Source organism: Ornithorhynchus anatinus, chromosome 3 (genome assembly GCF_004115215.2).
Source record: "Ornithorhynchus anatinus isolate Pmale09 chromosome 3, mOrnAna1.pri.v4, whole genome shotgun sequence".
Classification (NCBI taxonomy): domain Eukaryota; kingdom Metazoa; phylum Chordata; class Mammalia; order Monotremata; family Ornithorhynchidae; genus Ornithorhynchus; species Ornithorhynchus anatinus.
The window spans coordinates 140,870,693-140,885,881 of NC_041730.1; the positions used below are offsets into that span (position 1 = coordinate 140,870,693).

The following is a 15,189-nucleotide window of genomic DNA, read 5'->3' on the forward strand; positions in this document are numbered from 1 at the left end:
AATATCCATCCACCTGTGTTTACAGGCTGCAGGCCGAACTCTGGCCTGGGTACACTCAGGATGGGAGAAGTGAGTGTGCGTTTGTGTGTGTTTGGGGGGTGATGTGATACATTGCAGGCTCCATCCAGCTCAGGTGTGTTTGTGTGTGTTTGGGGAGTGTATGCAGGCTCTGGCCCAGTCCTTTCAGTGTGTGTGGGGATGTGGGGGGTGCAGGCCCCGGTCAGGCCCCCCTGTCGCTGGGTGTCTAGGGGCGTGAGGGTGTGTCGGTGGGGAGAGCCATTTCTGCGTCCTGGACTTAGCAGGCGGCGGGTGGGATAACTGGCTATCACACGGTGGGATCCCGTCCGGGGTTGCTAGGAGACACGGTAGGGGAGCGGGAGCTGGGGCAGGAGACGGAGCGGGAGCCAGAGCCGGAACCGGGCAGAGCGAATGCCTGCAGCGGGCACGTGAGGGACGACGTCACCCCGATCGACCCCAAGGGCACCGAGAGCTCTCAGTCCACCTCCCTCCCTAACTTTATCAGACGCGTCTTTCTCTCTCCTCCCTCCCCCCTCTCTCTTCTGGCTCCTCTCTATCCTCTCTTCTTTTGTTCCGTGGTATTTTTAGTGCTTAGTACAGTGCCTGGCACATAGTAAGCCCTTGACAGATACCATAATTGTTATTATTGTTGAGCACTCACTGTGTGCCATTCACTGTACTAAGCGCTGGGGTAGAGACAAGCTAATCAGTTTGGAGATAATCCATGTCCCAGAAGGGGCTCACAGTCTTAATCCCCATTTTACAGAGGAGGTAACTGGGGCCCAGAGATGTGATTTGCCCAAGGTCACCCAGCAGACAAATGGCGGAGGCAGGATTAGAACCCAGGTCCTTCTGACTCCAAGGCCTGTACTCTATCCAGTAGGCTGCCTGCTTCTTCTCTCTCCTATTTCCTATTCTCCGCTCTCCTCTCTCTCTCGATATCTCTCTCTCTCTCTCTCTCTCTCTTCCTCCCCCACACCCCTTAAGGCCACTGTTCTCTTGGATGGGCCAAACTGTAGCCTCTTGGTGACCAGACAAGCCCAGGACCACGGTAGGGATGTGTCCCGAATATCCGGGATCCCAACTGGCATGCCGGGGAGAGGAAAGGTCCCGGGACTTTGGTGTCAATCAATCAATAATCATTCAGCAGTACTGATCGATTGATTGTGGTGCACAGCACTCTCACTGAGCACTTGGGAGAGGACGGTACAGTCGGTAGACGAGATCCCTGCCCTGAGCTGACAGTCCACTGTGTGCAAAGCGCTGTACTAAGCACTTGGGAGAGTCCAGTAGGGTCGGTAGACACAATCCCTGTCCTTCAGGAGGTTGGAGAGGAGCTTGGAGTCTACTGTGTGCAGAGCACTGTACTGAGCACTTGGAAGAATACAATCCAGTTGATCGACACAATCCCCGTCCTCAAGGAGCTTGCAGTCTACTGTGTGCAAAGCATCGCACTGAACACTCGGGAGAGTCCAAAAGAGTTAGTATATGTGACCCCTGCCCTCGGGAAGCTTACAGTCTACCGTGTTCAGAGCACTGTACTAAGCACTGGGGAGGGTAGGCAGGATCCCCGCCCTCGAGGACCTGAAAGTCTACTGTGTGCTAAGCACTTGGGAGAGGACACTAGTTAGTAGACGTGATCCCTACCCTCAAAGAGTTTACAGTCTACTGTGTGCGGAGCACTTTGCTAAGCGCTCGGGAGAGTTCAAGAGGGGTAGTAGACAGGATCCCTGCCCTCAAGGAGCTTCCAGTCCTGTAGATCTAGAGCCTGGGCTTCGGAGTCAGAGGTCACGGGTTCGACTCCCGGCTCGGCCACTTGTCAGCTGTGTGACTATGGGCAAGTCACTTAACTTCTCTGTGCCTCAGTGACCTCGTCTGTAAAATGGGGATTAGCTGTGAGCCTCACGTGGGACAGCCTGATTCCCCTGTATCTACCCCAGCGTTTAGAACAGTGCTCTGCACATAGTCAGCGCTTAACAAATACCAACATTATTCGATCTAGGTTCGGGGGAGAGGCAGCTTCGGAAGGGCTCCCGGAAGGGTCCCGCCTGTTCGTCAGGGAAGAACCGCCATTGGCCGAGACCGCGGGGCAGGAGGACGGGGAGGCGGGGGCTCCCTTTGGGTCCGCCTCAGGGGAACGTGGGATTCCCGAGGCAGCCACCTTGGGCCCACCTCCAGAAGGACCCCGTCCTCTCCTGGGAGCTGCAGGACCCCCCCGCTCGCCCCCTCCCCTCCCCTGGACGGGGCCGGCAGTGGGGTCCGGCCCTCCGGCAGGGCCTCGAGGACCCCGTCCCCTCCCGCCGGGGCAGGGGCAGAAGCGCAGCGGCCAACAGCGTCTGTTTCGCTCTCTCTCTGGCCGGGCCCGGACAGAAGAGGCCACGCGTGCCTCCCCGAGGCTGGGTTGAGAGGCCACGACTCAGGAAGTGCTGTGGGCGCCTGGCTTTGGGGTCTCAAAACAAGGGTGGCGACCACCCAGGGGGAGAAGCCCGAGAAGCAGAAGTGGGTCACGGTCCAGCCCGCTCCTGGCCCAATAAATCCCAAGTAGGACCACACGATGGGGAGAGCGGGGACAGTGGCAGCCACGTCGAAGGGTTCTCCAGTGGCCGAAATCAGATTCGCAGAGGCATCCGGGAAACTCCCCACAGGCCTCCTGCTCCGGCCGCCCAGAAAATTCCTGTTGTGTCACCTTCTCGGGGCTCAGTCAATCGGTCGTATTTCTCGAGTGCTTACTCTATGCACTGTACTAAGCATTTGGGAGAGTACACGACCCTTCCCGGCCCACACTTTGGCCACCACCACAACAAATCGAAGGAGTCGGAAAGGGTAGTTTAATTACACCAAAACAAACATTTAGCTGAGCCTCCGGGCTCTCAGACAAGTAAAGCGAAGCAGAGCCAGAACAGGAAACTTCTTTTAGAAGCTCTTCGAGGCATGTTCCAGGATGATCGGAGGCCAGACGATGCCATTTCTCTCCGTCCTCGTAGCTCAGACTCTGAGAATGCGGCCACTGTCTCAAGGTGCGTTGCAATTTATCAGTCTAACTGGTCACAGACTGTTGAGCGGAGAAGCGTTTTGAGTTCCAGGAGGTCGATCGACAGCACGTTCGTGTTTAGTTTGCTCCTCCTGTTTCGAGAGGTGCAGCTTGCTCCCCCGCCCACCCGCCCATGCCCCGCTGTGCCCTGCTACGCTCCGGTCGGTGCCTTCGGTGCCCACGTCTGGGTTGACCTCGCGGCCTCTCTGCTGCCCCAGCAGAAGCAGGTGGTGGCCGCCGGACCTTACGCTGAACGAACAATAAACCTGTAGCCGCGCAGGGCTGGTTACGTTTTTGGTGTCGGGACGGAGGGCATCCAGGAAGGGCGGGAGGGACGGGAGGAAGGGAGAGGTCGTGGCCAGAGCCATCCACGCGTGTGAGCCTCGCCTGGCCTCGGCGCGCCCTCCTCTCCCCCTTCCCCGGGGGCGTCGGTCCATGTGGGAGGCGGAGGTGGACGAGCCGGGGGGCAGCGATGTTTTAAGCGGGGAGAAATGGGCCAGAGCCGACTTCCAGCAGGGGAGTGCTTCTGTCGGGAAAGGCCGGCAAAGGAGCGGACGTGGCTTGGGGACTTTGGGGCGCAAAGGCTGGATGGGCCAGGCTTCAGCGGCTCCGCTGCTGAGCCACTGGATTGTGATCATCCCCACCCGGTGACGTGGTCGCTGCCATCCTCGGGCCGGGGCAAGACAAAGCAACAGGCCCTGACCCCGACCCCGACCGCACCCCCGCCCCCGATCCTGGCCCCGGCCCTACCCTGAAGACCAAAGCCTCACTTTAGTCACGCTGAGGAGAGGTCAGAATGGTGAGCCAGACCGACCCCACCGCTCCCCACCGCGGCGGCCACGTGCAGATGGAGCCACGGGGAGGAGACCTCAGCCGGAAACTCGGGAGGGGAAGAGTCTCGGGCCCCCAGGTACTGTTGGGGCGGGGAGGGGGGTGGAGCGAGCGCCTAAATATCCATATTCCTGCCTCACGCCGCCGTGGGGCTCCCGGGTCAGGAAGGCCCTGAGCGAGTCGGTCAGTGACAGGACTGGCAGTCACGGGGCCTGCAGTGACATGGCCGGGGTCACAGGCCGGCAGCGACAGGGCCGGGGCCACAGGGTTGGGCGGGGCCGGAGCCAGTAGTCACGGCTGGTGGTCACGGGGCCAGGGTCACAGGGTCACAGCTGGCGGTTACGGGGTTGGCACTCAGGGGCCAGCAGTGATAGGACTAGCGGGCATGAGGCCAGTGGTGGTGGGGTCGGCGGGCCGGGGCCAGGCCCAGCGAATTCGGTCAGTGGCAGAAGTGAAGCGTCCAGGGCACTGGGCAGACAGCAGGGTTTGCAAGCGGCACATGGCAGCACATGGGGTGGGACGGGGCAGGGCGGCGGGGGGACGGGGCAGAGGTGGGGGCGGGGCGCGGGGCGCGGGGCGGGCGGAACGTCCGAGGCTGAGGAGGACCCAGGCGGGTGAGGCCAGAGGCTCGCGGGGCCCCCTCGGACCCGGCCTGGGCTCAGGAAGCAGGCGGCTTCTTGGTCCCGGGGCCCTGCTTCCGTTCCTCCAGCAAGGCCACCAGGCTCTAGGGGAGGAAATGGGGCTTTCAGCGGGCATCCCGCGAAACCCCCTTGTCATTCTCCTCATGCTCTCCCCAAAACTCACCCCCGCACTCTCCCCGGTGCTTTCCCCCCGATTTTCCCCAGCACACTCCCCCATGGTCTCCCCGTGGCTCTCCCCGCTCAGATCCGCTGGTCTGTCTTGGCACATGCTGGCCGCCAAGGCGAGCGCCACGAGCCGGGGAAAGGTGGGGAGCCGGAGGATGGCCACCGCGGCTGGCTCGGGGCGCAGATAAAGCACAAATCCTCCTGATGGGGGGCAGTCGGGAGCGTGACCCTCCCTCCCCAGATAAACGACCCCCCCAGAATTGGCTGTGGAGACGCGGGAGGGCGATTCCCAAACCTCTCTGCCGAAAACTCTGGCCATCTGCAGGACGCTCTTGCCGAACTGGGAGAGAGAGTGGCCACGGTGACCGGGGTCTCCCCGCCGGCACCCCTCCTCCATCCCCCCTCCCCGGCCACCCAGCCCACCTCCCCGGGTGTCTCGGCCGGCCGGGGTCACCTCATTAGTCACGTTGGGGTCAGCCCCTTTGTCCAGCAGGAGTTGAACCAACTCTTCGTGGTTGTTGAGGACGGCCACCTGTGGGGGATGGCGGACGGTGCCCGGGCTCTACAAGCCGGCGGCGGGCGGCGGGGCGGGACCCTCCACCCCCTCCACCACTGTTGCCCGTACCTGCAGACGCCCCCTCCATCACCTCTGCCAACCCCTCCACCACCCCCTCGATGGTCTACCACCCCTGGGGTCCCCCTATTTTTTAATGGTTTTTGTTAAGTGCTTACTCTGTGCCAGGCACTGTACTAAGCACTGGGGTAGGTATAGGTTGGGCACAATCCCTGTCCCACGTGGGGCTCACAATCTTAACCTCTATTTTACATATAAGATAATTGAGAATAATAATAATTATGATATTTGTTAAGTGCTTACTATGCACCAATAATAATAATAATAATGTTGGTATTTGTTAAGCGCTTACTATGTGCAGAGCGCTGTTCTAAGCACTGGGGTAGATACAGGGTCATCAGGTTGTCCCACGTGAGGCTCACGGTCTTACTCCCCATTTTACAGACGAGGTAACTGAGGCCCAGAGAAGTGAAGTGGCTTGCCCACAGTCACACAGCTGACAAGTGGCAGAGCCGGGATTGGAACCCATGACCTCTGACTCCAAAGCCCGTGCCCTTTCCTCTGAGCACTGTTCTAAGCGCTGGGGTAGATACCGGCTCTTCGGGTTGTCCCACGTGCGGCTCACAGTCTTAATCCTTAATCCCCATTTTGCAGGTGAGGGAACCGAGGCACAGGGTAAGCTAAGCGGCTTGCCCAAGGTCACACAGCAGATCACTGGCGGAGCCGGGATTAGAACCCGGGTCCTCTCGACTCCCACCCAGGCTCTCTCTACCTGGCCGCGCATCACCCCCTCCATCCCCTCCGCCTCCACCGTCCAGTCCACCACCACCACCACCATCCCCTCCTCCTACCACCCCTCCATCGCCGCCCCCCGCCCCCAGGAAACGTCCCCTCGAGAAGAGGAGGAGGAGGAGGAGGAGCGGCTTCCCTGCAGGGTCCCAGGAGGGAGCCGCCCGTGGGACCTACCATCAGGGGCGTCTTCCCGTCTTTGTCCCTCACGTTGACGTCGGCTCCCGCCTCGATCAGCAGCGAGGCCACGTCCCTGTGGCCCGAGACGGCCGACACCCTCATCAGCGGGCTCCACCCGGACACGGCGTCCAACACGTTCACCTGCCGTCCGGAGAGGCAGAGGGTGGGGCCCGCGACCCAGCTCCGGGCCTCCGCCGTCGGCTCTTCCGGGGCTGGGACGGAGCGGTCCCGCGGGCTGTAGCGCTCTCTCGAGTGCTCAGCACAGCAATAGACCGTCAGCTCCTTGAGGGCAGGAATCGGGTCCACTAACCCGACTGTACTCTCCCAAGTGCTCAGGACAGTGCTCTGCACACACTAGACCGCCAGCTCCTTGAGGGCAGGCGTCGGATCTACTAACGCTACTGCACTCTCCCAAGCGTTGGGTACGGCGCTCTGCCCTCAGTAGACTGTCAGCTCCTCAAGGGCAGGGATCATGTCTACTAATTATTGTACGTTCTTATGGGCTCCATAATAATAATAATAATTTTGGTATTTGTTTAGCTCTACGTGCCAGGCGCTGTACTAAGCATTGGGATAGATACAAGCTCGGGTCAGTCACAGTCCCCGTCCCACATGGAGCTCACAGTCTTAATCCCCATTGTACGGTTGAGATAACTGAGGCACAGAGAAGTGAAGTGACTTGCCCAAAGTCACACAGCGGACAAGTGGTGGAGTCAGGATTAGAACTCAGGGCCTCTGTCTCCCTAGCCTGTGCTCTCGCCACTAGGCCATGCTACCTCTCTCAGTACCGTGCCCGGCACACAGTAAGGGCCCGACAAACACCACTGACCGATGGATTGTGACCGATGGATTGTGACCGATGGATTGATGAGGCGAGGCTTGAGACCAGCCTTCCTTTCCATCACACGTGTAGTAATAATAATAATCATGGTACTTGTGAAGTGCTTACTATGTGCCAAGCTCTGAGGTAGATACAAGTTAATGATGTTGGACACCGTCCATACGGGGCTGACACTTTTAGTATAGCAGCGGGCACATAGTAAGCGCTAAACAAATTCCATTATTACTGTGATTACTATTCCCACCATCCAAGCTGCCCCTCTGCGGGACCGGAGTCCAGCCGCCTCCCGGTCAGTCAATCGTATTTATAAATTTATACTGAATCGTACTTACTTACTGTATGCAGAGCACTGTACTGAGCGCTCAGGAGAGTACCATAGAATTATATAGCAGACATTCCCTGCCCACATTACAGTCTAGAGGGGGAGACAGACATTAATAGAAATAAATGAATGAGAGATATGGACGTAAGTGATGTGGGGCTGGGAGTGGGGGGTGAACAAAGGGAGAATGTCAGGGTGATGCAGATTGGAGTAGAAGAAAAGAGAAGAAGGTTTAGTCGGGGAAGGTCTCGCTTTGCCCACAGTAAGTGCTCAACAAAGACGATTGAATGGATGAATGAATGAATGAATGAATGAATGAATGAATGAATGAATGAATGAGGAGATGGGTCTTCAAGAAGGCTTCGAGTAGGGGAGAGTAACTGTCTGACGGATTTGAGGAGGGAGGACGTTCCGGGCCGGAGCCAGGACGCGGGCGACAGGTCAGCGACGAGATAGACGAGATGGAGGTAGAGTGAGAAGGTTGGCATTTGAGGAGCGAGGTGTGCGGGCTGGGTTAGAGAAGAAGAAAAATGAGGCGAGGTAGGAGGGAGTGAGTTGATTGAGTTCTTCAAAGTCAATGGTGAGGAGTCTGTTTGATGTGGCGGTGGATGGGCAACCACTGGAGATCCTGAGGAGTGGGGAAACATGGCCTGAACGTTTCTGTAGAAAAATGACCCGGGCAGCGGAGTGAAGCACGGACTGGAGCGGGGAGAGACAGAAGGCAGCCGAGCGGGAAGATCAGCCGAGAGACCCCCCCTTCCCGGGACCAGAAGCGCTCGCCAAGGCAGCTGCCCCAGACTGTCCCGAGCCCAGGCCGGGAAGGGGGACTCCGGGGAATGCTTTGTCTCCCCCGTCTGCTCCCGAACCGCTCTGGCTTGGACTCCCCGATACTGCCACCATCCCGCGGCCAGGTGGCTTAGAAACCCAAGAAGCTCGGGGAGATTGCGGGGTGGACCGTTGCTGCTGACCGGCTCCTGGAGGAGAGAGTCCATCTCCCTCTCCAGGCCGGAAGCTCCTGGTGGGCAGGGAATATATCTACGAACTCTGCGGTACTGTACTCCTCCAAGCTCTTAGTATAGTCCTCTGTACACAGTAAATGCTCAATAAATACCACGTTTGAGTGCTCGCCCCAACTCCTTCCCCCATTTTTTTATATGGTATTTAATAATAATAATAATAATGGTGTTTATTAAGCGCTCACTATGTACCAAGCACTGTTCTAAGCGCTGGGGTAGCGACAACCTGATCACCCTGTATCTACCCCAGTGCTTAGAACAGTGCTCTGCACACAGTAAGCGCTTAACAAATACCAACATTATTATTATCTTATTATTACAAGGTAGTCAGGTTGTCCCATGTGAGGCTCACAGTCTTGATCCCCATTTTCCAGATGAGGGAACTGAGGCACAGAGAAGCGACTTGCCCAAAGTCACACGGCTGACAGGTGGCGGAGCCGGGATTAATAATAATAATAATAATAATGTTGGTATTTGTTAAGCGCTTACTATGTGCCGAGCACCGTTCTAAGCGCTGGGGTAGACACAGGGGAATCAGGTCGTCCCACGTGGGGCTCACAGTCTTAATCCCCATTTTACAGATGAGGTAACTGAGGCACCGAGAAGTTAAGTGACTTGCCCAAAGTCACACAGCTGACAAGTGGTAGAGCCGGGGTTCGAACCCATGACCTCTGACTCCTAAGCCCGGGCTCTTTCCACTGAGCCACGCTGCTTTTTGTATTTATTGCCAGGCAGTTGCCTGTCCCCTGAGGTCAGGTGTGCAATCCTAGAAGCCCCCGGGGCCAGGAAAGTGCCCTTAGCCTTTCCCCCCGCTCCCTCCACCCTTGTGGGCAGGGAATGTGTCTGCTCTTGTTCTGCTGTACTCTCCCAAATGCTTGGTATAATGGTCTGCGCACAGTAAGTGCTCATTAAAGATAATTGACCGACTGACTCCCGGGAGAGTCCGGTCGGCGGGGCGGCCCCCTCTCCCGGGGTGACCCCGGAGGGCTGGAGTGACCTCAGTCTCAACCCGGACTCCCTCCCTCACACGGCGGCCCACCCAACCCAAGACGCGAACCATCTGCTCCGGCTCTCGGAGAGAATTCTGACGACGTTTCCAGCAGGCCCTCGGCCTCCAGACACGCCGCTGACCTTGGGACCTGGACTTTGGAACTCGGGGAAGCAGCGTGGCCTAGTGGATCGAGCACGGGCCTGGAAGTTAATAGGACCTGGGCTCTGATCCCGGCTCCACCACTTATCTGCTGGGTGACCTTGGGCAAGTCACTGCATTTTTCTGTGCCTCAGTTGCCTCATCTGTAAAATGGGGATGAAGACTGTGCGCGCCACGTGGGACAGGGATTTTGTCCAATCTGCTTATCTACCCCAGAGTTTAGAACAGGGCTTGACACATAGTAAGCGCTTAGCAAATAGCATTGGAAGTCCAGGTCACCTGTTTCATTTCCTGGGCCTCACGGGGGTCTGGTTTCCTCCGACGGAGGGACCCCTCCTACCCCAAGGACCCCAATCCTGACCTTCCCGGCCCAGAGTGGTCCTTCGACTGCCATGCAACTTGGACCCAAAGCATCCAGGCCCCTTCTCTGCCGCGAATGTGACGGACCTCAAGCCCCCTCTGCCAGCCCCCGGGGCCGGAAGGGGCCTGGGAGGTCCCGGGGGGTCCTGGAAAATCCTGGGGAACCGTGGGGGGGGGGGAGCCTAGTTCACTGGCTCTACAGCTCCGCTCTTGCTCGCTAAATTGAATTTGGGCCTCTCAAGAGCATGAAACTGCAAGCAGCCAAACGTGCTTGGCTCCAGGTAACTGAGGTTAAGGGTAATAGTGCTGAGTTCTCAACGAAATAATAATAATCACAATAATTACGGTATTTGTTCAGCGCTTTCTACGTGCCGGGCACTGTACTAAACGGTGGGGTGGATACAAGCAAATCGGATTGGACACAGTCCCTTGTCCCACGTGGAACTCGCAGCCTCAATTCCCATTTTCCGGATGAAGTAACCGAGGCACAGAGAAGTTAAGTGACTTGCCCAAGTGGTGGAGCTGGGATTGGAACCCATGGCCGTCTGACTCCCAGGCCCGTGCTCTATCCACTCGGCCATGCTGCAGCAGGCTCCCAGTCAGGAAGCGTGGCTTTTAATCTCCAGAAATGTCAAAGCCAACCAGGAATAATCCAGTCACCAAGGATGTGTCCCTTCTTCCCTGTGGGGCGGAGGGGAGGGCCTTTCCTCCTCCTGGGGGTCATCGCCTCCCACCTCACCCCTTCGACTCAACCCACGGGGGGAGACGATCCAGATTTCTCGCCCGAGAGAAAGGGGGTTGCGGGGAATCTCTGGAGGATGCTAGTGGACCAAACCCACCCACCCAGCCTGCATCGGAGGACCCCCACGGCCCTCGCCGACACCCCTCCTGTCACGAGACGGGGCTACCAAATCAAGATGGTGCCACAGTCCCTGCCAGCACAAGGTGGAAACCACTGGTTCCAAGAAAATGGGTCCATCCATCAAGAGTATTTACTGAGCCCCGACTGAGGGTCAAGCCCTGTACTGAGCACTTGGGAGACTACAGCAGTGTGAGCCACATGTTTCGCGCCCTCACCTAGGTCGCAGTTCGATCGGGGAGGCCGACGGATGATGCGAGGGAAGTTTCCATACCTTGCAGCCATCCTGAAGCATCCATTCGATGACGTGGCAGTGGCCCCCGTCTGCCGCCCAGTGCAAGGCCGTACACCCGCCGAGATCTCGGGCCTCCCAGGACGCGCCGTGGGCTCTCAGATACTGAACGATGTCCAGGTGTCCGGAATAACAAGCGAGCATCAGGCTGAAACGTAATAAATAATAATTGCGGTACTTCTCAAACGCTTACAACGTGCCAGGCACTGTTCTAAGTGCCGGAGTAGATACAAGGAAATACGGCTGGACACAGTCCTTGCCCCACGTGGGGCTCACAGTCTCAATCCCCATTTTAAAGAGGAGGTCACCGAGGCACAGAGAAGTGAAGTGACATGTTCAAGGTCACACAGCAGACGAGTGGCGGAGATGGAACTCGAACCCATGACCACCCGCAACATCTGGAAACGTCTGCAAGAGCAAGCGTTTGGCTACAGTGGCAGAGAGGAAGTCGCTTCAGTCCTCTGGCCTTCAGTGACCGCCTCTGTAAAAGGAGCTCTCCTACTGAGAGCTCACCTCCTCCAAGAGGCCTTCCCAGACTGAGCTTCCCCTTTTCCTTCTGCTGCCTCTCTGCCCCCCTCTTCACCTCCCCTCAGCTAAGCCCCCTTTCCCCCCCCTTTCCCCCTGCTCCTCCCCCTCTCCCTTCCCCTCCCCTCAGCACTGTGCTCATTTGTCTATATTTTTATTACCCTATTAATTTTGTTAATGAGATGTCCATCCCCTTGATTCTATTTATTGCTACTGTTTTTGTCTGACTCCCCCCGATCAGACCGTAAGCCCGTCAATGGGCAGGGATTGTCCCTATCTGTTGCCGAATTGTACATTCCAAGCGCTTAGTACAGTGCTCTGCACATAGTAAGCGCTCAATAAATACTATTGAATGAATGAATAAAATGGGGAGTGCGACTGTGAGCCCCATGTGACACATGGACCGTGTCCAACCCAATTTGCCTGTATCCACCCCACCACTTAATAGAGTGCCTGGCCCATAGCAAGTGTTTAACAAATATCGTAATTGTTTACGGCGCCGTATCTGTTGCGGTGGGGAAATCCATTTGCGTTCTTGATGGAAAATGTAAATGGGAGCAGTCTCTTAAGTCTGACTGATCCCGGGGAAAGGAAGCCACTGCAGAGGAACACCCTTACTGTGCTCAGTCAGTCAATCGAAGGAATGTAGTGAGCGCTTACTGTGTGCGGTGCACTGTATTCAGCGCTTGAGAGAATACAATACCATAGAATAATAATAATAATAATATTATAATTTTGGTATCTGTTAAGTGCTTACTCTGTGCTGAGCACTGTTCTAAGAGCTGGGGGAGATGCAGGGTAATGAGGTTGGCCCACGTGAGGCTCACAGTCTTCATCCCCATCTTACAGAAGAGGGAACTGAGGCCCAGAGAAGTGAAGTGACTCGCCCACAGTCACACAGCTGACGAGTGGCAGGGCTGGGATTCGAACCCAGGACCTTCTGACTCCCAGGCCCGGGCTCTATCCACGACTAGCCACGTGCTACTTCTGAACCAGCGAGGACTTCTCTTCCCTTTGACACGAGCCAGGATGGAATTCCCTTCGAGAAGAATGGCAGCCAAGAAGCCCGGGATAAATGATGATGTTGGTATTTTTTAAGCACTTACTCTGTGCCAAGCACTGTTCTAAGCGCTGGGGGGGAATACAAGGTAATCGGGTTGTCCCATGTAGGGCTCACAGTCTTCATCCCCATTTTACAGATGAGGGAACTGAGGCCCAGAGAAGTGACTTGCCCAAAGTCACACAGCTGACAGGGGGCGGAGCCGGGATTAGAACCCATGACCTTTGACTCCTAAACCCGGGCTCTTTCCACTGAGCCACGCTGCTTCTGATGTCTGCCTCCCCCTCTAGACTTGTATACTGGTTGTCGGCAGGGAACGTGTCTGTTTCTTGTCGAAGCGTACTCTCCCATTGACAGTGTATAGATCCAGCGGGGCTCAGTGGAAAGAGCCCGGGCTTGGGAGTCAGAGGTCATGGGATCGAATCCCGGTCCTGCCACTTGTCAGCTGTGTGACTGCGGGCGAGTCACTTCATTTCTCTGGGCCTCAGTGACCTCATCTGGAAAATGGGGATGAAGACTGTGAGCCTCACGTGGGACAACCTGATTACCCTGTATCTACCCCAGCGCTTAGAACAGTGCTCTGCACATAGTAAGCGCTTAACAAATACCAACGTTATTATTATTATTATCCAAAAGGTGGACAGTGAAAAAACAGAATAGAAAGAGCATCGATTCATTTGAAATGTGGTATTAGAGAAAGCTTTTGCGAATAATAATTATAATGATGGCATTTGTTAAGCGCTTACTATGTGCAAAGCACTGTTCGAAGCACTGGGGGGAGGGATATAAGGTGATCAGCTTATCCCATGCAGGGCTTACGGTCTTCATCCCCATTTTACAGATGAGGTAACTGAGGCCCAGAGAAGTGAAGTGACTTGCCCAAAGTCACACGGCTGACAGGTGGCAGGGCCGGAATTAGAACCCACGACCTCTGACTCCCAAGCCCGGGCTCTTTCCACTGAGCCCCGCTGCTTCTCTCTGTGTGCAGTCTCTACACCGTGCACTGCCCGAAAAACAAACAAATGGATTTGGGAGCAAATTAAACCAAAAGTGGTGTTCGAAGGCCAAATGACTCGACTTAGATTAGCATGTTTCGGACACTTAATCAGGAAGACTGATTCTCTGGAGGAGACAATAATGCTAGGAAAAGTCCAGGGAAAACGTGAAAGAGGCAGACGGGCAGCTAGATGGATAGAGACCTTAACAGCGATAATGGAAGAATCCTTAGAAAGGTTTCCGTTTCTGGCAGAAGACAGGACGTTCTGGAGAAAACATATCCGTAGAGTCACTATGAATCGGAAACGACTTGACGGCACTTGATAATAACCTTGGTATTCGTTAAGCGCTTACTATGTGCCGAGCACCGTTCTAAGCGCTGGGGGATACAAGGTGATCAGGTTGTCCCACGTGGGGCTCATGATCAATCCCCATTTTACAGATGAGGTAACTGAGGCACAGAGAAGTGAAGTGACTTGCCCAAAGTCACACAGCTGGCAAGTGGCGGAGCCGGGATTCGATCCCATGACTTGATAATAATAATAAAACTCTCCCAGGCGCTTAGTACAGTGACCACAGGCAAGTCACTTCAATTCTGTGTGGCTCAGTTCCCTCATCTGTAAAATGGGGATTAAAAGTGTCAGCCCCGCATGGGACAACCCGATTATCCTGGATCTACCGCAGTGCTCGGAACAGTGCTTGGCGTATAGGAAGCGCTTAACAAATCCCATCGTTATTATTATTATTATTACAGTGCTCTGCACACAGTAAGCGCTCAATAAATACAGGTGCCTGGGCACCTAAACTTGCTGGGGGAGGGGGAGGAGGACCAGGAGGAAGAAGGGGCGTCCTGGGCACCTGTCCTTGCCGCTGCTGTTCCTCCCAGACACGTCCGTCCCATTCTGAACCAGGATCTTCACGAGGCTGTGAGGGAGACGACATCGGGCCAACGCTGGAGAGCCGCGACACCCTGCCGGGGTGGGGGGTGAGGGCCGGGGGCCCGGAGGGCCAGGGATGGAGCTGCCCGGGGGAGGGGTCAAAGGGCACGGGGTGGGGACATCAGGGTGGGACCAGGGGGCAGGGGCAGGTAGGCCTGTCGGGCCGGAGCTCGGTCCCGCCGTTGCGGCCGGCCCGGGGTGGGGCCGGGGTTCGGGGGATGGGGCTGGGGGGCCGGGGAGGGGGGCCGGAGGTCGGGGGGCAGGGCCGGGGTAGGCTCTCCGGTCCCCCAGCCGAGGCCAGTCGGCCGAGGTGTCCACACCTGGTGAATCCCTTCTGCGCCGCGACCATGAGGGCGGTGAACCCCAGCCGGTTAGGGGCGTCCACTGGAACGTGCCTGGTGGGAGAGGACGGGGGGGGGGGGGGCCGGGCCGACCACGGGGCATGGGGAGCCGAGGTCCGAGGGGACCGTGGGGCAGGGGCAGGAGCGGGCCGGGAGGAGCAGGGGGCCGGGGGGAGCCGGGGCCCGGTGGGACCACACTGGCCAGTGTGGACGGTGGGGCTAGGGCAAGCCTGGAGCTGGAGGGACCTCGGGGGAGGGCA

General features: G+C 57.1%; 1 protein-coding gene across 4 annotated transcripts in view; it reads right to left on the bottom strand.

Annotated features, from left to right (window-relative positions):
* Nucleotides 1-2,823: 2,823 nt before the first annotated feature.
* Nucleotides 2,824-15,189, bottom strand: part of FANK1 (fibronectin type III and ankyrin repeat domains 1) — a 47,515-nt gene continuing 35,149 nt past the window's right edge. For 2 of the 4 annotated variants that reach the window (XM_029061481.2, XM_029061484.2), the window contains 7 exons: nucleotides 14,909-14,983; nucleotides 14,509-14,574; nucleotides 11,052-11,217; nucleotides 6,227-6,370; nucleotides 5,110-5,218; nucleotides 4,982-5,026; nucleotides 2,824-4,604 (listed from right to left, as the gene is read on the bottom strand). In XM_029061481.2, coding sequence (XP_028917314.1) covers nucleotides 4,207-4,604; nucleotides 4,982-5,026; nucleotides 5,110-5,218; nucleotides 6,227-6,370; nucleotides 11,052-11,217; nucleotides 14,509-14,574; nucleotides 14,909-14,983 — 1,003 coding nt within the window. In that variant the 3' untranslated portion in view covers nucleotides 2,824-4,206. The remainder of the gene's footprint in view (nucleotides 4,605-4,981; nucleotides 5,027-5,109; nucleotides 5,219-6,226; nucleotides 6,371-11,051; nucleotides 11,218-14,508; nucleotides 14,575-14,908; nucleotides 14,984-15,189) is intronic. The other 2 variants (XM_029061485.1, XM_029061483.2) reach the window with 2 other exon arrangements.